General features: G+C 42.3%; 1 protein-coding gene across 2 annotated transcripts; it reads left to right on the top strand.

Annotated features, from left to right (window-relative positions):
- The first annotated feature begins 438 nt into the window (after nucleotides 1-438).
- Nucleotides 439-23044, top strand: TMEM33 (transmembrane protein 33). 2 transcript variants are annotated; one of them, XM_083630813.1, is made up of 7 exons: nucleotides 439-785; nucleotides 4815-4909; nucleotides 5908-6095; nucleotides 8227-8294; nucleotides 8865-8998; nucleotides 16764-16847; nucleotides 18092-23044. In XM_083630813.1, the coding sequence occupies exons 1-7, from the start codon at nucleotides 729-731 to the stop codon at nucleotides 18219-18221; spliced, it is 756 nt and encodes a 251-aa protein (XP_083486939.1). In that variant the 5' UTR covers nucleotides 439-728; the 3' UTR covers nucleotides 18222-23044. The 2 variants fall into 2 exon arrangements, with proteins under 2 accessions (XP_083486939.1, XP_083486940.1); XM_083630814.1 differs by lacking the exon at nucleotides 439-785 and adding an exon at nucleotides 4297-4387.
- The last annotated feature ends 646 nt before the right edge of the window (nucleotides 23045-23690 follow it).

The following is a 23690-nucleotide window of genomic DNA, read 5'->3' as shown; positions in this document are numbered from 1 at the left end:
CGGCACCAGAGCAGCACACGGAAACGCCGTTTACCTTCCCGCTATAAAGCGGTACCTATTTATCTACTTGCACTTAAGGGTGCTTTCGAACTGCTAGATGGGCAGGTGCTGGGACCGAACGACGGGCGCTCACCCCGCCGCGGGGATTCGAACCGCCGACCATGCAAATCCTAGGCACTGAGGTTTTACCCACAGCGCCACCCGCGTCCCATATACATATACACACACACACACACACACACACACACACACACACACACATATATATATATATATATATATATATATATTTTGAGAGGGGAAAATAAATGCATGAAAAGCATCCTTCCCGGTTCCAAAATTAAACACCAAAGCGACCTTCTCCCGAAATCAGGCGGCTGCGCCTCGAAGACTACATTACCCAGCATGCTCCACCGGATGACCGCCCCCCCTACCCGAGCGACCCGGAAGCCGCCCCTCTGCGCCTGCGCGACGCGGGCTGCTCAGCGGCGGGGCTGCCTTGAGGAGTGTCCCTCGTTCGCTCGCCTCCTTCCGCGCACCTGCTGCCGCCTCCGCCGGCAACCGCCGCCTCTTCCTTCCCCGCTTCCGGCCTGCCAGATACGGCCCTCGCGCGCGGCACGAGCAGGCCCCGCTCTCCGCTTAACCCTCTCGTCGCCGAGCCTCTCCTTTCCTTCCTCCTCCTCCTCCTCTTCCTCGCGCCCCGAGCGGAGCCGGTGGGCGGCGCGGCCATGGCGGACACGGCGCAGAACGGGCCCATGCAGGGAGGCGCGGGCGGCGGAGCCGTGGTGAGTTGAGTCCGGCGGGGGCGGCCTAGCGCGGCCTTCGCGGCCCTGCTTCGCTCCGCCTGAGGGCTTTCTTTTATTTTATTCGAAACCGGCCTCACGCCTCTTCAGCCCCCGGGGGTAGCTCAGTCGGTAGAGCCGGGGACTGTTAACCTCAGGGTCGTGGGTTCGAGTTCCACACGTCGGGCAAAAAGGCATAGCTGTCAACTTTTCCCTTTCCTTGCGAGGAATCCTATTCGGAATAAGGGAATTTCCCTTAAAAAAAAGGGAAACGTTGACAGCTATGAAAAGGATTCCTGCATGTCGCAGGGGGTTGGACTAGATGACCCTGCGGAGGGGTCCCTTCCAACTCTGTGAACTGCCCTGAGACCCCCTGGTATAGGGCGGGATATAAATTCAATTAATAATAATAATAATAATTCTGTCCTTCTGTGAGTCTATAAATGCGCTCCCATGTGGTTTTCTTTGTGGGGAGAGTTCTGATTTCAGGTCGTTTCAAATCTGTGGGTTGACTCCAGTATTGTACCCCCTTCTTGTATCAGGGCAAATCTGCTCAAATTCTGAGATTGGGGGTGTCGTAGCTCACCCCCCCAAGCCCAGTTTTCAGGGCTACGAATGAGGCAGTGTTAATTGATTAAGTTATACGCCGCCTTTATCTTCCAAGTGGCTTAAGGTGGTGTAAATGGTTGTCCTCCATATTTTAATCCTTCACAACAACCCTGTAAGGCAGGTTAGGCTGAGAGATGGTGGCTGGCCCAAGGTCACCCAGTGAGCTTCACGGCTGAGCAGCGATTCAAACTGTGGCCTCCCAGGTCATAGTCCCAACGCTTTAACTGTTCATGTATCAATGGGCACATGTGGGAGCAGATTGACACAACCGCACGCCTCCCCCCGCCCACCTCCAATGAGGGTTTATTCTGAATCTCTGATAGTTGTGTAGAGGAGGGAATTTGGATGTCTGCAGTGGCAGTTTTGTCACCGTGACAGTGTCCCCTGTTTCACATCTCCATTAGAAGTTGCCCTCTCTTGCCTCTTAATTGCCCTTCAGAAGTTTCAGTTCCTCTTAACTTTTTTAATCTAAAGCTTCCAGGCTTGGCCTTTTCCTTTCCACTGCTGCCTTTGGCAAAGGTTTGTGGAACAGGCTGGAGGAGCCGACTAGGTGTCAAGCGTCCCAAGTTGTTCCGGCTGTTTTCTGAAACCTGGGCTATGCAACAGATGTTTAGGTTACTGCACTAGTACATAGATATTTAGGAAGTTGCTTGATGCTAAGACCATTGGTTTCTTTAGCTCTGTATTGCCTATACCACGGATGGGGAGCCCCTGGCTTGTGAGCCAAATTTGGCTTGCCAAGCCATTTCCCCCAAACCACAGGCACCTGTCTCATGCCTAGCAACATATGTGATGTTGGGTATATGGGAAGGAGTCGCGATGTGGTCTAAACCATTGAGCCTCTTGGGCTTGTTGATCGGAAGGTCAGCAGTTCGAATCCGTGCGACGGGGTGAGCTCCTGTTGCTCTGTCCCAGCTTCTGCCAACCTAGCAAGTTTGAAAACATCCAAGTGCTAGTAGATAAATAGGTACCACAGCGACAGGAAGGTAAATGGCCTTTCTGTGCTCTCTGGTTTCCATCATAGTGTTCCATTGTACCAGAAGTCATGTTGGCCACATAACATGAAAAGCTGTTTATGGACAAACGCCGGCTCCCTAGGCCTGAAGTGAGATGAGCACCACAACCCCATAGTTGCTTTTGACTGGACTTAATCGTCCAGGAGTTCTTTACCTGTGGGGCAAGTAGAAATGTGGTTGGATCCTTTTAGAAATCATGAATAAACTCCCTGTGCATCAGTTTAATCCTGCTTGCTTTTGGTGCAGAAAACAAGCTTGAGCATCAGCTGACACACAGGGAGTTAAATCCTGCTGGGTCACTATCTCCCTCCATGCCCGTGGGCAAACTTTGACAACTGGGTGGCCCACCACACTGTCAAAAGTGGTCTGCAGTGTATGAGGAGGTAAAAATCTGACTCACTGGGCCAAAATGATTCCCCTCCCTTTCCACACTGACTGGTAAAGAGACTAAAAAATGTTACCTACAGCACAAGCTATTGTGGGTTAGAGCCCAGTTCATCAGCTGTTTCCCCAATTGTCAAGTGTATACACACATTGGATCTAAAAGAAAAAAAGTGTAAAGGTTGGAATGAAGTGGCAATAGGATGCCAAAACCATGTAGTAAATTCTTTTATGGGCTGAATGTGAATGCATTTGGAAATTTGCAAACCAACAAACCAAAAGCATATTTTGGAAAAGGGCAGGGAACTGGGAACAGTCAAGTTCTGGCCAATTTGATTCATTTCTTGTCTATGTAGGATGGGTGTGACTGCCTCCCTGGAAACCAGATTTACCTTTCCCCATTTAGTTTATAGGCAGGCAGGGCCACTGGCAAAATGTTCAGGCTAGCTAATATTTCCACATACACATAACAACTTGCAACACCATATTAGTCATGGTGAAATGCACAAGCAGTTTCATGCTACCGGTGGTAGTTCATGCTGGGCCTGCTTAACTTGTGATCCATTAAGCCAGATGCAGACCACCAGCTGTGTATTTGGACCCACAAAATACTTGACAGCCTATTTGTTTTTGCAATCCTGAGCAGAAACCAACAACAAAAGCTTTTTATGAGCTGCTGTTTCTGGCTGATGGGGCTGCATTTGGCTTGAGAGGTTTGCACAACATGTGGCCCTTCAACAGGTGCTTTGCCTTGATAGAATGTGGTTGTAGTACACTTTGCAGTACAGTGGTAACCTGAAACTTCTTAACCCGAAGCACCACTTTAGCTAATGGGGCCTCCCTCTCTGCCGTGCCGCTGGAGCACGATTTCTGTTCTCAACCTGAAGCAAACTTCTTAACCCGAGGTACTATTTCTGGGTTAGCGGAGGCTGTAACCTGAAGCGTATGTAACCCAAGGTACCACTGTATTGCATTGGTGAAACTATTAGCAGGCTGTGTCATAGCTACTTCTATCCTCTTGTAGGAAATTTTTGAATTGGACCTTTAGATAGGAGTCATACCTGATGCTAGGTGGACTTCTGGGGAAAACACGAAACACTGAGTTCTGATAGCTTCCTTATCTTCCATAAACACACAGCCCAAAAGTTTTATCTGCTAGCAGTTTAACAGAAGAAACTTTCTTTGTTTTTTTTTCTTTTTTAATGACTTTCCCACAGTATGGTGGTGACTTCATTTTCTACAGAGAATACTCCCAGGGCATTTTCTATGGTAACTGCCTGCACTACTAAAAATGCCCTGAGAGTTCATATAGGTGACTGCAGCCACTGCTGTTGCCCTAACTGCTCAGAGTTGGGAGGGATTGCTAGTTCAGTTAGTCACCACCTGTCCTAGCCATGAGGCAAAGTGGATATCTTCATTCTGTGAGCAATGGAGGGCTATACTGAGCCTAGACTGAGTAGGGATTGGTTTTGGGATGTCCTGTTCCATTCCAGAAGGTGGTGAAGTTCACCAGAACTGCTTCCTAGCCACACTCTGCCATGGGTGCTAGCAGAGAGCAGCTGAGTTATCCTCATGGTTCTCAAAGAGCAGATATTCAGAGTAAACCCTCTTAATTATTATTTTAATTTATTGCCTGACCTTCACCCTATGATCCCCGGGTGGGTTACAACAGTTTAAGCTGTGACATTAAAAACAGTTTTTAAAATTTACAGTTACAAAAATGCAATCACGAAACATAGGTCTTTAGAAGTCTCATAATTATGTCTTCCAAATTTAAGAGCGACTGTGTGGAGATTGCTTTTTTATCTGTTATTTGCACTTGCGTTTATGAAAAAGCCAAAGTTTTGCGTTCTTCCTATTGTCTGTTATCTATGTTGGTTCTGGATCTGGTCAGTTTGGTGGGCATTTGTTCTTTGACAGTGGGTAAAACAGTGGGCTGCTTTGGGAGGGTGGATGTGATAGAAATTTAATAAATAAAAACAATAAATATATATTTGTTTACTAACTACTTTTCCTTTCTTTACAGCAATTTCTGATTACTAATAAGTTGGATACAGCAATGTGGCTTTCTCGTATATTCACAGTTTACTGTTCGGCTTTATTTGTCCTGCCTCTTTTAGGGTATGTATAATAATGTTCTTTAAAGCAGTAGTGCCCCTGATATCCTTAGAAAGGACACTGCTTTTTTTAGCGACAGAATGAAACAGAAAACATACATTATGCTTAAAAGCTCTGTATCGCATTTTATATGCATATACAGTTGTTCTAATCCAGCTAAGGTTAAGCTTTTGTTACTTCCCATCCATTTTAATATGAGATATCAATCTATATTCTTAGCTGTCCATTGGAAATCAGTGTAGTGTATAGATGCGAAATACCAGTCAGTGATATGGGGCAAAAGATTTTCCAGTGCTTTATTTTTATGTGGGAGTTTTAACTTTCGTTAAGTTCATTAGCGACAACAAAAGGATGCCCGTGTCAACTACAGTATTGGGCAAGCTTAGCAATTTCAAAGTTTGTAGCTTTGCTTACTGAATGCTAAACTAGATCACTCTCTAGGCCATCAGAAAATGTTTAAATGCTGACTGAAAGATTTCCAATGCAAATTAGCCTAAATTTGCATAGGAAAACATCCAGGAAACCTGTATCACTGACTTTGGTTAGACTTTGACCAATATTTTGCAAATATTAGTGCTTGATATTTGGTTCTGTTTAAGAACCAACTTTACACCTGTTCAGTAATCTGTACAGTATACACCTTCAGCTCAAGTGAGTGTCATTTATTGTTTAGGTTTTGATAGTGTCATTTAACTAGATTCCAGTTACTGCGTTATTGTTTATCTGCCATTTTTCTCTCCAAAGAAACGTCAAATAGATAACTGCATTGAAAATACTTTTAAATGACATTCTCCCCTCCCCCCACTCTCCCAAACTTGGCACACCTGTAGAGTTCAGTGCCAAGCGCCAGAAATGTTTCTCAGACTGAGTAACAGTTACATCTTGGCAGAGCTTAGCAGGGCAGGCTTCAGAGACTGAAATGATGATGCAATTCTCTTGGGAGGAAGACTTGAAGCCGCAACTTGGTTTGTATGGTAACCTCTCCTTTGATAATTCTCAAGGTTGCATGAAGCAGCTAGCTTTTATCAACGTGCCTTGCTGGCAAATGCTCTCACCAGCGCCCTTCGACTTCACCAAAGGCTACCACATTTTCAGCTAAGCAGGGCGTTCCTGGCTCAAGCCTTGCTGGAGGACAGCTGCCACTACCTTTTGTATTCCCTCATCTTTGTCAATTCCTACCCTGTTACAAGTATCCTTTCTACAAGTCTTGTAATACTTCCAATTCTGTAATAGTTTGATTGGGCTTTTGCTGTCGTAGAGTGCTAGACTTAAATCAGGGATTACTCCAGCTTGTACCTTTGCTCAGCCACAAAGCCTAAAGGGTGATGATGGGCCAGATTCATGTTCTTGCCTAGCTGCATTGTTTTATACTTTCAGGATGTCCCATGATCATAATATTAAGTAGTTGTGTTATTTGCTATAAATCAAGCACCACTAGGAGTTCTTTCTTATAATAATAATAATAATAATAATAATAATAATAATAATAATAATAATTCATTATTTATATCCCACCCATCTGGCTGGGTTTCCCCAGCCACTCTGGGCGGCTTCCACCAAAACACTAAAATACCTATTAAACATTAAAAGCTTTCCTAAACAGGGCTGCCTTCAGATGTCTTCTAAAAGTTTGGTAGTTATTTTTCTCTTTGACATCTGGTGGGAGGGCGTTCCACAGGGCGGGTGCCACTACTGAGAAGGCCCTCTGCCTCGTTCCCTGTAACTCCACTTCTTGCAGTAAGGGAACCGCCAGCAGGCCCTCGGTGCTGGACCTCAGTGTCCGGGCTGAACGATGGAGGTGGAGACGCTCCTTCAGGTATACTGGGCCAAGGCCATTTAGGGTTTTAAAGGAAAGCACCAACACTTTGAATTGCTTGGAAACGTACTGGGAGCCAGTGTAGGTCTTTCATGACAGGTGTTATGTGGTCTCAGCGGCCACCCCCAGTCACCAGTCTAGCTGCCGCATTCTGGATTAGTTGTAGTTTCCGGGTCACCTTCAAAGATAGCCCCACATTGTTTTCCAATGTACTTCTTACAAATAAAAATGTTGGTGTGGGGGGAGCAAAATTTTATTCTGAAAGTGTGGCCCACAGAAAAAGGTTAGAGAACCACTGGACTGGAGTCAGGGGCGGAGGGAGGGGGGTACAGTGGGTGTGGGCTACCCTGGGTGTCACCACTGAGGAGGGTGACAAAATGCCAGGCGGCACTCATCATGGGGCCTGCAGCACGCCCAAGCCACATGTCTATCCTGGGAGAGACGCGGTGGCTTGGGCGCACACAGGCTCCGCGCTGCCCAAAGGGTCCACCCGCTACCTCCCCCCCCCCAGCTGTAGGGCGGCTGAGTGGGAGGAGGCAGGCAGACTCCAGAGGCCCCACGGTGCGCCCTGCCCTCGCCCCACCCCAATGGGTGGCTTGCCTCTCCCCTGGGCGCGCCACCCCAGGCACCTGAGCCGCTTCCTCCACTGCTGACTGGAGTAATAAACTACAAGGAGGTAAAGCTCAGGGGAGAGGGGAGCTGAACTCTCTCTCTCCACCCCCTGCCTTATGTGTGCTTTTTGTTGTTAGTGAGTTTACCACCTCAATTCCTGCTTTATATATGTATAGGGCAGTCACACAAATTAAGGCCTCATCACCTCTAGTCTCACCCTAGACAGAAGCACCACCTTTATTAACTCTTATTTATTACCTATTGATGTAAAGTATCTGAATCAAAATAAACAAGTGAGCTCATATTTCTTAGCGCCGTCAATTTATTTAATAAGGTTGCAATCCTATACCTGCTTCTGAGAAGACCTGTATAGGATTTCACTCTAAAACATTGATCTACTGATTTCGACTCTGGCCCTACATAAGTTAAGTACACACAAACTGCTGGGTGCCTATACTTCTACAAGCGCATACCGCTAACCATCATTTTCAAATTCCATTCCATGATTAGGACTGTATTCTGTGTTACTAAGTGTTTAATAAAGCTACCTAACTTTAATCACCTGAATCTTAAGGTCCAAACTTCTTCTCATACAAAAGAATCTGAATTTAAAGCAAGAGATTGCAGGCTTGCATGCCGACACAAGTGGACAATGTGCTTGAATCAGTGGCGTAGCGTGGGGGGTGCAGGGGGGGCCGGCCGCACCGGGCGCAACATCTGGGGTTAGGGCAAATCCACGGGTTAGGGGGCGCAAATCCACGGGTTAGGGGGCGCAAATTACTTGCCTTGCCCCGGGTGCTGACAACCCACGCTACGCCACTGGCTTGAATATTCAGACTATAGTGTGAAATAACATGCGTGAGGTTGTAATTCTCCTTAACTTTCACTTCAGTGAGTATTTTCCCAGTTCTGTTGTTTTCTTTGCTTCACGCTGCCACCTACACAAAGAAGGTTCTTGATGTAAGTATGTTGTTAGTGTATGATCTTGTGCCCCTTACATGCCACACTGCTCTTTGTAAGGAGGGCAGGATTCAGATGAGACATGGATTTTTTAAGGGGTAAACTGAAAACAGGGATCTGGCTATTTTCTGCCACAGTTTGAAGGGACAGCTGTAGCTCATCCAGTGCTGCTGCTTCTATCAAAGGGTTAGCAGGTAGGAAAGAAAAGGATACACGTGGAGAGCCAGAATGTTTGGTGAGGACTGAGGAGACTTGGGTTCAAATCCCTATGCATCTGTGATCCTCGCTGGGTGACCTTGATCATTATTCAATCTAACCTCCTGCGCAGGGTTGTTTGGGTTAAATGGTGGCAGTGGGGAACTGAAACTGAATATTAGGTTGACCGTTTCCTGCATAATAAACATTGTAGCAAGGTTTGCAAAATTCTTCAGTTTTCCTGCTTATTATATTTAGACTGCCTTTCAAGGTTTATAAAATAATTATAGCATAGCTGAAAGTATTCCCAAGGTTTGACTTTGTATACATAACACAAAGTTTCCTGACACTGCTTTTTTACTCCCTTCTTTCAAGGCACGAGGTTCAAATAGTCTTCTTTTCCTAAGAAATCTCTTGGACAAGTTAAATGCTAATCAGCAAAACATCCTGAAATTTATAGCTTGCAATGAGATCTTCTTGATGCCGGCTACTGTGTTTATGCTTTTCAGGTATGAGATAAAACACTAACCTTTATTTTTATTTGGATGATGTTCTATAACTGCTTGGGAATACAGAATCAGACTGTTTCTTGTTTATCATTGCAATGTCCCTATAAGGGACTGTCCTTGCAGTCTGAAAACTAAGGTCGGGTTGTGATTTTCTCACCATCTCCTGACCCTGTGGCTGTGCTGCACTAAGAACCCTATTTTTAAGATGCACAGGGTTTGCTTGCTGACTAATGTAAGGATGGTTTCTTGATCCTTAAGGCAAAGATCAGCATAGTCTGTTCTTGTTCTTTTGGAGAAATTTTACTTTCATGTGCATGAAGAAAGCTCTGATTCAGATGCCAAAAAGACAATATTGCATTTTAAGTGCCCGTTATTTTGTAGTAGTGTGTTTTAACTTAGGGTTGTATTCAAAGTAGTATTAAGGAAAATGTTCTATCAGTGAAATAATTTCTCTTTGTTCAGCAGAATGTTCTGCCCCTCTCCTCCCACCGTGCACCCACTAATTCTGTTCTGGAGTTCCCCCAACCCTCTAGAGCAGATTTGGGGGTGGAACAGGGTGTGCACAGGGGGAGGAGAGGGGTGAAGTCCTGTTGTGCAAGCGAAACTCATTCCCCTTGCACAGTTATTTATTTAAATACCATCCTTTGTATCTAAGCTACCTTGCAGACCACTGGTGGAAGAATGGAATATACCAGTAATTTATTATAATTTCTTATTTACCGTATTTTTCGGTCTATAAGACACACTTTTCCCCTCCTAAAAAGTAAGGGGAAATGTGTGTGCATCTTATGGAGCGAATGCAGGCTGCGCAGCTATCCCAGAAGCCAGAACAGCAAGAGGAATCATTGCACAGCGAAAGCAGCGATCCCTCTTGCTGTTCTGACTTCGCTTTGCTGGAGAGGCGCTGCGCAGATGCAGAATATTTTTTTTCTTGTTTCCCTCCTCTAAAACTAGGTGCGTCTTATGGTCGGGTGCGTCTTATAGAGCGAAAAATATGGTATTTATTGAATTTATATACCTCCCTATACCCAGAGGTCTCAGGGGCGTTCACAGAACAAAATCAAAATATAAAACCACAAAATACATAAAGTAATAAAGTAAAATAAAAGCAATACCCCCCCAAAAAAACACATTTTAAAAGGGCATAGGATGTCAATCAGCCAAAGGCACCTAAAGGTGTATAATGAAGGTGCAAACTTCCCTGGGGAGCCACTGCAAACTTCCAGGTCCCATTGAATATCGGTGGAATTTATTTCTAAGTAAATATGCACAGAATTCTGCCAAAAGGCAGCTCCTTCCAGTGCATGCTTGTCCGAGAGAAAGGTCTAATGAACACAGTGGACTTGCTTCTGAGTAAACATACACTATAAAGTTACATAATTTCATTGCAGGAGGGGCAACACTAGTTCCTTTATAAGGTTTTAATGTTTCAGCCATCTTGACACATTTTATTTAATGATCTGCGGCTGTCATTCGTTACAGTGTGTGCATGTCAAATACTGTGTGAAAACACTTATTTAACAAAGTCTTTTAGTCAAGGTCATTCCCAGACTTTGAAACTCACAAACAAAGTTCTCAAATTTTAAACTCCACTTGTTGCTGAAACAATTTGTAGATCCTCTAGGGGGCGTAGAGTCAGTTCTATACTTCTCAAAGTAATCCCACACTCTTCAAAAAAGAAGGAATAAAAGTTTCATAGTCCCTTTCAATTTTTCTTTCCTTTTTCAAGGGGATCCCAGTCAATAGTGTCCTGTAAGTAACTTTGTAATGCCACAGAAACAGTGTTTCAAATTGGAAGTAACCAAAGTCAATTTAAGATATTTTTTAGCCTCTTATGGCAACAGTCCTTAGCCGGTTCCTTTTCTCCGGCAGTCCGATCCCAGGTTAAAGAGCAGCGATACTTAATCCAATTCTTTTAAATTGGCAGGGAAACACTTTTAAAATCTTCTTCCCCCTCCTCCTGCCTTCGGGGGGGGGGGAGTTCTTTGCTTTGGTGGTGGATTTCTTAAATCCCGCAAATTTCCTCTCAAGCAGTTACAGCTAGAGTGCCTTTCGCTTTGATCTTGCTACAGAACGGAAAGCAGACTTCCTTTTTAATGCTTGTCCGTCTCGGTGCCCAATTTCTTTACTTTTAGTGTCCAATTATATTTTAGCAGTCAATCCTACTCACGGATAGTTGTTCTTTTAATCCAATTTCCCGGGAAGAAGTCAGCGCTCTCCGCTAATGGCGACGCGGCTTCGCTTCGCAGGCTGGGTGAAGACGACTCTCAGCACCGCTCCAAGACCCCTCCGCTCCTCCGGAGCCTTTAAAAAGGCTATTTCGCAGCGTCGGGGGGGCGCAAAGGTGCCCGCCGAGTCTCCAGTTCACAGGCAACGCGCCTGTGATTTTTAAGGGTCCCCGCTTCGCCGTAGCTGACAGGACCCGAACCCACGAAGCAGATCTCTCCCGGAGCTCCGGTTGAGATCCGCCATTAAGCGCCGGCGCTGACCGGAAGTAAAGAGAAAGGGGAGTTACAAGAAACAACCTTGAGATCTGGCAGACAATACAAAATTGACACTTACATGCAAAGAAGGGCTTCTGTAACAGGAGCCTCTGGAACTATAGTGGCTGCAAAGCCAAAAGCGAAAGCAATGTCTACAGAAGAATCATTTGCCAAGGTATTGGAGAAGATAAATGACTCTTTGGAGGAACTAAAAAAGCAAGGTGCGGAGACTAAATTGCAAGTTGCTGAAACTAAAGTACAAGTTGCTGAAACAAATAAAAAAATTGAAGAAATCTCTGGGAAAATTGACCTAAATACTAAAAGTATAACTGACCTAGGGAATAAAGTGAACTCAAATGCAGAAGCAATTGGGAAATTATTGGAAGATTCATCTACAACACGAAAGATAGCCGAGGAAGCTAAGGAAATTGCAACTGCTGCGGAGGAAAAATTTCCACCAGTTTACAAGAAATTGGATGAATATGAATTGGCACTCTCTATGCAGGATATGCAACGCAAGGAGAGGAACCTGAGGATCAGACTTGTGCCCGAAAAGGAAGGAGAGAACTTGGTGGATGATTTGACAAAAGAATTTTCTGACTTTTGGAAGCAGGAGCTGAAGAAAGAAGATTTTAAGATAGAAAGTGCATTTAGATTGGGAATAAGACAGAAGAGAAATCGACCCAGAGATTGTCTTATTACCTTAAGATCAAAGGAGGAGCGAGATAAAATATTGAACCTGCACTACCAAACAGCCCTTCGAATTGAAGACTTTTTTATTGAGATCTTTAAAGACATCCCTAAGAGTATCTTGGACGCAAGAGGACATTATAAAGACCTGGTGACACTGCTGAAGAAGAACTACATACCATTCAGGTGGGAATTTCCCCAAGGCTTGTCTTTTAAATATAAGGGAAAGAAGAGAAGAATAAAGACTGTAAGTGATAAAGACAAGTTCTTGGGAGAACACGAAGAAGACCTACAGAAAGAGACATTTCCAGGACAAGGGCATCCATCACTGGACACGAACACGGTACCACCGACAGACGAGGAACAAAAACAGGGAGCTGTAGGAGGAAGGAGTAAATAATCCCATCATGGCTCTGCAACTTCTAACCTGGAATTGTAATGGCTTAAATATTCCCAGGAAGAGAAAAAATATATTTCATGCCTTAAAGAAAGACCAATTGGACTTGATTTGCCTACAAGAGACCCACGTGACAAGAGCACACAGAAAAATATTAATAAATAAAAGACTGGGACAGGAATTTATATCTTCAGACAGAGTAAAAAAGAGAGGAGTGGTGATCTATGCAAAAGAAAAATTGCAACCGAAACAAATTTTTAAAGATGATCAAGGAAGATATTTGGCAATTGAAATTCAATCTCAAGGAGAGAAGTATTTGATAGTGGGAATCTATGCACCAAACGAAGGGAAAGCTGAATTTTTTAAGAAGTTGCATGAAATTTTGATGGATCATATGGATTACAACTTAATTTTGATGGGAGATATGAATGGAGTGGTTTCAACAAATATGGACAAGGCACAAAGACAGGTAATAACAAAAGATGGAAGACTACCAAAGACTTTTTTTGAAATGACTGACAATATGGACTTGATTGATATTTGGAGAACAAAACACCCATTAGAAAGAGAGGGAACCTTCTTTTCTGAAGCCAAAATGACATGGACAAGGATTGACCAAATCTGGGTGACTAGCAGTATGGCTCCGAATATAAAAAAAGTAGAAATCTGCCCAAAAACTTTCTCCGACCATAATGCTGTAAAGATGGTGATGAGGCAAACAACAACTGGTTCCTTCAGATGGAGAATGAATGACACCTTATTTAGAGACGAGGAGATCTGTAAGAAGGCCCAAAAAACCTTGAAAGACTATTTTGAAATCAACTTAAGGTCTGAAGTAGAAAAAAGAATAGTATGGGACGCAAGCAAAGCCGTGATGAGAGGGTTTTTGATTCAGCAAAATACTTTAAAGAAGAGAAAGCAAAATGAGAAAAAGGAGAGAATTTTGGAAAAGATAAAAGAAGGGGAAAAACAATTAAGATCGAAGCCAAAATCCCAAGAGATTCTAAGAGAAATCAAATTTCATCAAATACAATATATGGAACTGATGAATCAAGAATTAGAGTGGAGAATTAAACAAATGAGACAAAAGACTTTTGAATCTGCTGATAAATGTGGCAAGTTACTGGCTTGGCAAATAAAGAAGAGACAAAAACTCAACACGGTAACAAATATAGAAGTGGAAGGAAAAAACATAAGCAACCCAGCGGAAATTAGGAATTGTTTTCAGAACTACTTTAGACAACTTTACACACAAGGGCCGCAAAAAGAAATGGACATACAACAGTTCCTCGAGGAAAATGGGCTGAAAAAGGTTTCGCATGAAAGTAAGATAATATTGAACCAGGAGATATCAGCACAAGAAATAGAAGATGCCATTCAAGGCATGACGCTGGGCAAATCCCCTGGACCGGATGGACTGACTTCCAAATACTACAAAGTTTTGAAGGAAGGGTTGATACAACCTTTGAAGGAAGTCTGCAATGAGATTATGGAAGGGAAAAGGGCACCCGATACGTGGAGAGAGGCCTACATTACACTTATACCAAAGACAGAGACTGAAAAGACCCAACTTAAAAACTACCGACCCATCTCGTTATTGAATGTGGATTACAAAATCTTTGCTGATATTTTGGCAAAAAGACTGAAGAGAGTTTTGATGGAGGAGATTCACGGGGACCAAGCGGGCTTTCTCCCAAAAAGGCACTTGTCGAACAATGTAAGGAATATAATTGACATTTTGGAAAAGCTGGAAGTGAACATAAACACTAAAGCTGTTTTGATATTTGTGGATGCCGAGAAAGCCTTTGACAACATTTCTTGGAGTTTTATGTTGAAGAACCTCCGGGGGATGGGGGTAGGCCAAGGGTTTGAAAATGGTATAGGTGCAATATACTCTGAACAGAAAGCCAAACTAATTGTAAATAATGTGGTTACAGAAGAGTTCAAGATTGAAAAAGGGACACGTCAGGGGTGCCCTATCTCCCCATTACTTTTTATATCGGTTCTGGAGGTTTTGCTTAATACGATTAGGAGGGACCAGTTGGTTAAAGGGATTCAGGTCGGAGCTAAACAATATAAACTGAGAGCATTTGCAGATGACTTAGTACTTACATTGCAAGAGCCAGAAGCTAGCACGAAAAGAGTTTTGGAAATAATCCAAGAGTTTGGTCAAATGGCAGGATTTAAATTGAATAAGTCTAAGACAAAGGTTTTGGAGAAAAATTTGACACAGATAGAAAAGGAAAGGTTCCAGAATGAGACAGGGTTGACTGTGGTTAAAAAAGTGAAATATTTGGGTATAAATATGACAGCTAAAAATGTGAATTTGTTTAAAGATAATTATGAAAAAACTTGGAGAGAAGTGAAAAAAGATTTGGAGATTTGGTCCAATTTGAAGCTTTCCTTGTTAGGCCGTATTGCAGCTATAAAGATGAATGTATTGCCAAGAATGTTGTTTTTGTTCCAAGCATTGCAAATAATTGATAAAATGGATTGTTTCAAGAGGTGGCAAAAAGACATATCTAAATTTGTCTGGCAGGGCAAAAAGCCCAGAATTAAATTTAAGATACTAACGGATTCAAAGGAAAGAGGGGGGTTTGCCCTGCCAGACTTTAAACTTTACTATGAAGCGGCAGCTTTCTGCTGGCTGAAAGAATGGCTACTTCTTGAAAACACAGACATTTTGGATTTGGAAGGTTTTAATAACATTTTTGGGTGGCATGCATATTTGTGGTACGACAAGGTTAAAGCACATAAAAGTTTTAAAAATCATATTGTCAGAAAAGCACTACTAAATGTCTGGGACAGATATAAAGACTTGCTGGAAAATAAAACTCCAAGGTGGCTGTCGCCAATGGAAGCTAAGGCAGTTAAAAAGTTAAATATGGAGTCCAAGTGGCCAAGATACTGGGAAATTTTGGAAAAGGAAGGGGACAAATTGAGATTGCAGAGTTTTGAGAAATTAAAAGGGAAGGTGAGAGATTGGTTCCACTACCATCAAATTAATGAAGCGTTTAAACTGGACAGTAAAATTGGCTTCCAGGTGGAAAAATCAAAATTGGAGACAGAACTGTTAGAACCCAGTACTAAGAATTTGTCCAAAATGTACAATTTGCTGCTGAAATGGAATACACAAGATGAAACGGTTAAATCGGTCATGATTAAATGGGCTCAGGACATTGGTCATAATATTTTGTTTGCTGATTGGGAAAAGTTGTGGACCACCGGGATAAAATTTACGGCATGTAACGCCTTAAGAGAAAATATTATGAAAATGATATATAGGTGGTACATAACCCCAGTCAAGCTTGCAAAGATTTACCATGTGCCTGACAATAAATGTTGGAAATGTAAAGAAACTGAAGGTACATTTTTTCATCTTTGGTGGACCTGCCCGAAGATTAAGGCATTCTGGGAAATGATCTACAATGAACTTAAAAAGGTATTTGAATATACTTTCTCCAAGAAACCAGAGGCCTTTCTCTTGGGTATTGTCGGCCAAGGGGTGTTAAAGACGGATATAACTTTCTTTATGTATGCTACAACAGCAGCTAGAATACTCATTGCGAAGTACTGGAAGACGCAAGAACTACCCACACTGGAAGAATGGCAGATGAAGGTGATAGACTATATGGGCTTGGCAGAAATGACGAGCAGAATCCGAAACCAGGGAAGAGAAGCAGCGCAAGAAGAATGGAAAAAATTCAAGGACTATTTAAAGAAATATCATAAAGTTAATGAAAGTTAGAATGATGTTGGACTGGAAAGTAAATGGTTACTATTAGCAATGGTTAAGACAAGGAAAATAAGGAAGAATAGTCTAAATTTAAATTAAAACAAGGGAAGATTTGCTGAACAATCGATAAGAATTTGGAATACAGAAAGGGGAAGCACGAGGAAGTCGGGGAAGATAGGATATGAAATTAGGATATGAAATGATACATGTTTTTTGTTTTGTTTTTGTTTTTGTATGTTTATGTTTGTTGTATTGTGTTTATATGGAAAAATAAAAATATTTAAAAAAAAAAAAAAAAAAGAAAACACTTATTTGGTTGTAAGGGTCTTTTGCAGGTCAAAGCAGTTACTATGCGTGAAGAAAAACATAAGGTGGTGTCTTATTGCAAATCCTACACTGTATCCTTTTAAATAAATCTACCCCTCCACCACCCCACCTTTTTTCTTCTGTTCTTTTCAGTGGGCAGGGAAGCTTGCTGCAGCCATTTATTTACTACAGATTTCTTACACTCCGTTATTCCTCCCGCCGAAATCCATATTGCCGGTAAGAAACCAATTACGATTTAAAGTTGTTGTTGTCGTCATCTGTAAATACAGTGCTTAAACAGTTGGCTCCTTGGTGTTGCCATATCATGGACCAAGAAGAGGAGTTAAAGGAAGTAATTAAAAACATGAAGATGGGAAAATCACCTGGCTCTGATGGATTCCCAGCATCCTTTTACAAAACATTTAAGGAACAAACACTTCCACAAATGGCCAGGCCATACAATGATATTTTAGCCGGTAACCTACTTCCTGCAACCTGGAAGCATTCAAGAATCATAGTTATTCTCAAACCTCACAAGGACTCCACCAATATCATACCAAGCAATCTCTTTATTAAATCTAGATTATAAAATCTTTACGGCCAATCTGGTCAATAGATTAAAAACATTTATTGGCAGATGTATACAGACAGACCAATCTGGGTTTGTTCCAGGGTGCAGAGTTACTGATCCAATAAGGAAATTATTGAACATTTTTATTTCATTAGAAAAAATCATAACCTTTAACAAGCCTCTCACTTGATATTTTTAAACTATTTGATTGCCTAGAACCAAATTATCTAATGGAAATAGTTAAGAAATGTGATTTTGGCCAAAAATTTGTAAAACCTTTCAAAGGCATATTTTTTATTTATATATATATATATATATAGAGAGAGAGAGAGAGAGAGAGAGATATTGCAGGCCACAATTAGAATAAATAATTCATATTGCTCCCCCCCACCCAATGTTTAGTCATAGATCAAAACAGGGATGTCCTCTGTTGCCTGTTAGTTGTCTTAATTTTAGAAACATTGGTAATCAAATTACACAATGCCCTCTCTGGTATGGGAATGGTTTCGTCCCGTAATGTTGTGTGTTTAAATGTTTTTGTACTTCTGCAAACCTCAGAATCTCTCTGGCTATGGTAATATGGCTATGGTAATGAAGGCAGCTCTGTTTGGGGAATTTTTTAATGCTTGATGTTTTAATGTATTTTTAATCTCTTCTTGGAAACCGCCCAGAGTGGCTGGGGAAACCCAGCCAGATGGGTAGGGTATAAGTTGTTGTTGTTGTTGTTTTTTTTTTATTATTATTATTATTATTATTATTATCCTCCTCCTCCTCCTCCTCCTCCTCCTCCTCCTCCTCCTCCTCCTCCTCCTCCTCCTCGTTATTATTGATTTTGATGGTTTAGCTTTGAGTGAGATGTAGGAGCTACTGTTGCAAAAATATTTCTGTTAAAAGTGTCTGCTATTTTCAGAACCCTCTTCACGGAACTTCGGATTGTTGTTGAGCATGTCATCATGAAACCGTCGTGCCCGGCATTTGTACGAAGGCTCTGTGTCAGCAGCATTTCTTTTATAAGCAGACTGGCACCAACAGTTGCATAGTCAACACTGGAAACATGCGTATGTTTGTCTGATGAACTTTCTAAGCAGCTGGTATTTCTGCTGGTGATTTATAAATTCTGGATCTCAGTCAAGGTTGTATGGAAACATGTTTTCTTCCAAGAGCCTGTTCTGTGAATTGTATCCTATATGTTTAAAAAGTCTTGTTTTTCAAGATGTTTCCGTGCTTTGTGGAAGATGAACGCTTGCCATCTTAGACAGAATACTTTCCAATGCAAAACAGTGGCGACAACCCCGCATTGTACAATATGGCTTTTGTGCTGTCATGTATGTCCTCTTCGATACTGAATGAAAATACTTATTCAAAAAAATAATAATGTCCAGGCAATACTTGCTGGATTGTGTCTAACAAGCTACAAGCTGTGGCTGCAACATAACTAGTAGCCTCTTAGGGGTACCTATTGAAATCTCTACCCATGCGGTACATTTGAGTCAGTATTCCTTCCATTCAGTAAATGAGACAGGCTTAGTCAATTGAGTAAATCATTGTGGTCAATACAAATCAATTGGCACCTACTTCAAATGTGAACAGTAGAACGAAGCATCAAATTTCATTGTTCTGATTTATTTAATGCTTTTGAAATGGAAAGCTCTGCACCCTTCCCTAAGCACTTTATTTCTTTGTAAAGTAAATATTTCTCTAGATCATCTGACTGCCCTATTTTTTCCCCTGTCTTCCAAAAAGCAGGCTTCTTAAAATGCCAGTCTTTGAAAAGTCTGAATAATAAAGATGGATGTTACATTAATTTTCAATATACATTGGAAGTGTTGCCCTTTTGAGGTAATTTTTAAAGTTCATGCAGTTAGGCTAGTTCCAAACACCATTGCAATACTCACGGTGCAATGCTAAACATGGCAGTAGCTGTAAATTACATTATGACATAGGCCTGCCTTCCAAGTTATGAGCATGGATCCTTCTCTCTTCCTCCACCTTCAGTTTATATGCATGGGCACAACTGCAGATGTGTCGGACCATAATGTGGCGTGGGCATGTGTCTCCTGCCCCATCCCTTTCTCCTGTACACATGGTCAGGAAACGGGGAGGATGTGATTGTGGGAACACAGCTCTGTTGCGACCTCATAGGACTTCTGTCTCTGTGGGTGCTGCACCTGCACAGGGAAGCATCCTGCCCATCCTGGACAAACTAGAGGAACTATTTTGTAAAGCAGAGGTGTGGAAACTCTGGCCCTCCAGATGACGTTGCTCTCCAGCTCACATGCTCTCCAGAATGGCCAGGGGTCAGGGATGATGGGATTGCTAGTCTAAGACCTGGAGGGTCACAGGTTTCCCATCACAGGAATAAAATAATATTGCAGTACTTCTTCCCTAGAGAAGAAGCACTCTTCCAGGAATTGTAGCCTTATTTCAGTAGAAGTGGGGCTGTTGTCTTACAAAGCAGAGGTAATTGGAAGTCTGGTCATTTGCTATTTCAACATACCAAGAAGGAAAAAAACTGCACAAACTGGTTCACTTAACAGATTCAGCAACCTAATAGTTTTGATTCCCATGATAAGCCGGTTATTGAATGTCCTGAGGACTGAAGAGCATTTTAAACTGAGTTGCTTCACATGTGCATAACTTGCCTTCTTCTTCTTGAAGCAGAGCTGACCAACTTTTAAAAAGTTTTTCTGTAGTCAACCCACCTGCGGCTGTACATACTCATAATGCACAGGTACATAGCCCATCCCTTTTCAGTTGATCCTTGCAGATCTGCTGAGAAAAGGGCTGTTAGCCCCTCTCTGCTTCTGAAATGGTAACTGGGGAAAGGTTATTTTCATATCCACCAAGAGTCTGGGCAGAGAAATTTAAGCCTTTCTGATCACTCCAGTGACTACTTTTTGTTTGTTTGTTTTCATTTTTTATGTCACCTCCCAGAAAAAAAAATGAGTGTGGGTGTGTTTTGGGGAGGCAGAAAAAGTTGGGGTTTGGGGCATGGAGGGCAATCAATTTAGGCATCTGTGTCTAACCAAACACCTTGGTGTTTATTAAAATTCTTCCTGGACTTGAGGTTGGGGGTTGGTGTAGGCAGATTGCTGCTTTTCATTGCTCTCCTGCCCCCACTCTCCCAGTTCCTAACTATGCAGGAGTATTCAGTTGTGTGATATTTCCCAGGCAAGCTGTTTGTGTATACTTGGTCCAAATCACGTAATGTTACTTGGACCACTCAGAATACAACCTGTTCCTGAGAAATACTCGGGAGAGGTTTTGCATAATGATAGCTGATGGTTTAGCGAAAACATGTCCTAAACGCGCAACCCACTCTGGGTATTTCCTTGAAATAAATCCCCACTAAGTGCTCCGGGCTTACTCTCAAATGTGTTCAGCCCTCCTTGAACCAGGGATAGTAAGATCTAGGCATCCTAAAAAGGGCCAGGAATTATGTATGTTACATCCATAGTCTTCTATGATATTTGATGGGGAACTGGGGAGATAGGTAAACTTGTGTGTTTGTGTGTGTGCATCTTCTCCTTAAATGGAAGGCACTGCGCTCTCAGCTTGTTGCTATTTATGAAGATTAAATTATTTTTTTCCCATTGAGTGCCTGCATTTTAGAATTGAGGAATTTGGCCAGGCACTATACTTACTCATTGATTCTTCTAAGCCACTTCATGATTTAGTGTCTTAACAACTGCATGAACCGAATGATACATTTAAATAATTTGGAACGTTGCCGCTGTTCTTAAAACTATGTTTCCTTGTAACTACCTTTTTTATTATTATTAAATGTGAATGTCATTTAGATTGAACTCATTCATTAGCTTGTCGATAGCCCACCCTGTGCATTGCTTGCTAAACCTCCGGGTATGGACAAATGCAGCTTTAAAAATGGCTGGTATGGCTGGTTGATTGCACTCCTTTTAGCTTTTTGGCTCATAAACATCTACTTATAGGGAAGGCGCACACTAGTGTGCAGGAATGCTTCATGCGTTTTTTCATCTAGGCTCTCTTGCTTTGAGGATTTTATAAAAATTTCTACAGCAATAAAGTGACTGTTGCGGTGGTAGCCTGGAATGAAATGTCTGAACCTATTTTTACGTTATTTGTAGTTGTATGTTGAATCCCGAGGCTTGGAGTATAATTCCATTAGAGAAAAAGAAACACAACAGAGTCCTCACCCCAATCCAGCTGCAACTGCAGGCAACAAAACACACATAACTGGTCACTCAGGAATGTACATCTGCATTCTTATGAATCTCAATAAACATAGCTTTGCCGATGGGCTGCTGCATCCAGTCCTCACCCACAATGCTCAGTGATCACGCTTGCAAAGTCAGTGTTTGTATGCCATATCTATCTATCATCTATCTATCTATCTATCTATCTATCATCTATCTATCTATCATCGATCTTTGGATCTCTTGGAAGACTGTTTTTCAGAGCTCTCAGGATTACACCCCTACCAGAACTATTTCTTAATCAAGACAACTGGTTCCTGAATATGATTTTAAACGTCGGGATTTACAGCTAACTCAATTCCATTAGTGTTCTATATTTTATAGCCTTCTATATAGAAGTTGGGGTGCAAAGATCTGTTTAGGTTCCAGCCAAGGGTCTTTCAGGTCTATTACAAACAGCTTTTAAAAGTCCAGTTTCAAAGCAGTGTACTGAGCAGCAGGGGGGCAGCAGTTGAGGGGTAGAGGTAAATCTTCTACAGCCCCTCCCCATGGCTCCTAGAAGCTGTTTTGTGGGAATTGAATCTTAGCCAAAGGCCTTTGAACTGGAGAATGAAAAACCTTCCTTCTTACCTGTGCCCAGAGCTGTGTGTACTCTCTGCTAAAACTAGAAATTTGCATCCCAAAAGACGCATGTGAGGTCCTCTGAAACATATGCAAATTGCATAATTTCTCAAGTAACTCGAACATGTTGGCTGTTTTTCATAACTCTGGTATTGGTTATGGGGGTCTGACCTGCCAGCAGTGCAAAATGGGTGACCCTGTTTATACTATGGACCAGATCCAAGGGAACATGTGCAGAGCATCATCTAGGCCTGTGCATGTGGGGCCTTAGCTGATGCAGGAAACAGATGGGTGCTAAAAAAGTCCTTTGTCAGCTATTGGGCAGGGAAAGGGGCTGCACTGGTATTGAATCCAGTTCAAGCAGTTGTTTTAGAAGGATTTTAGCTTCCTGCCCAGCCCCATATGTCAGATTGGGCCCACCTAAGAACAGACGCGCACAGCCCTTGGCTGAATCAAGTTCACATAGTACATTCCGTATATTTCCATGCAGAAGACCTGCTCCTTCCTTGGTAACGGCGCCATTTTTAGGTGGCAGATTGCTGCTGTACCCTGGCTGGCAGGGGCTGAGCATACATTTCAAAAAACCAATTGAAAAATTCATCACTTTCCCTGTCTTCGAGGACTGAGGCACAAAATGCTAATGCCGGCCTCAGAGGGGAAATAGTTCTCCTGCATATTTGAGAAAATGTGAAACCCTTTCAAGGAAATCTAATAAACATAATCATCGCAGCCTGCTGACACAAAGGAAAAAGGACCTCATTCGCTCTTTCTTTTTTATGCTGCAATTTAGTGGCCCCTGCTGATTTACAAATTGGATCACAACCGTAAATTATCCATGCCAGTACCTGTGAAAGTAAGCGCTGAGATCCATATTTATTTGGAGTTCTGCTTAAATCAGCAAAAATGATAAATTCGATGGTCTGAAATTGGAAATACCAAGGGCTTTCTGGAATGATTGTGCAAAATGTCTCCGCTCGTAATTTATTGTGACCCTCTTTCATTCACGACGCTCTGTATGCCTAATATTTATTTCAACGCAAATTAAATTGCACCCTCCTATGTTGTCACATCTCTGGTTTTATTGATGTTGTCAAAATCAAATTTTGTTCCCCCATACGCTTCTCACCCCCAAATTGTAAGCAGTCATAGTCAACACCAGTTTAGATTGCAGAGGAGCGTCTGTTATTAGAGCTTGGCTTCCCTTTGCTGCTTGGATGATGCAAGACGTGGGAATCATTGTGATGATTTTTTGGAACAGCCTTGTAGAAGTGGGAAGTAAAAGGACAGTGAATCAGGATAAGGGCATAATACTAGATTCACAGCTGATGTAAGTGCACTGATGTACATTGATACACGTATCCTGAACTGCCTTCTTTCTTACTACATTCTGGACACAATTCAATGAGCCGTGGCACATTCTCCTCCAAGCAAGCCTTCTCTGCATTTCCCATTACCTAAGGTTTAGTGGCAGCAGGAGAATGCTGCTAAGCACTCTAAATATTAACAAACATTCTTGGATGGTGCTGCAGCTGGCAGTTGTGCTTAAAGGTGTGATGACTTAGGCCTGCACCTTAATTACAATACAAGTGGAAGTGGTGGTGGGGAAAGGAACTCTGTGTCTGCTCAGAGTTTTGTTTATGCCTGGGTAAATATTCTATATATTTGAAGAAGGGGCATAGTTAGGTCCCTTGTGTGGTCTGATGTTGCAGCATT

The sequence above is a fragment of the Podarcis filfolensis genome (genome assembly GCF_964270895.1).
Source record: "Podarcis filfolensis genome assembly, chromosome: 9".
Taxonomy (NCBI): domain Eukaryota; kingdom Metazoa; phylum Chordata; class Lepidosauria; order Squamata; family Lacertidae; genus Podarcis; species Podarcis filfolensis.
Note: the sequence above shows the minus strand (reverse complement) of the source record. Positions and strands in the feature narration are given on the sequence as shown.

Excerpts from the sequence above, each read along its gene's own strand:
- TMEM33 (XM_083630813.1), top strand. The coding sequence starts at position 729 with ATGGCGGACACGGCGCAGAACGGGCCCATGCAGGGAGGCGCGGGCGGC. Across the intron at positions 786-4,814 it reads GCGCGGGCGGCGGAGCCGTG|CAATTTCTGATTACTAATAA; the intron begins GTGAGTTGAGTC and ends CTTTCTTTACAG. Across the intron at positions 8,999-16,763 it reads ACTGTGTTTATGCTTTTCAG|TGGGCAGGGAAGCTTGCTGC; the intron begins GTATGAGATAAA and ends TGTTCTTTTCAG.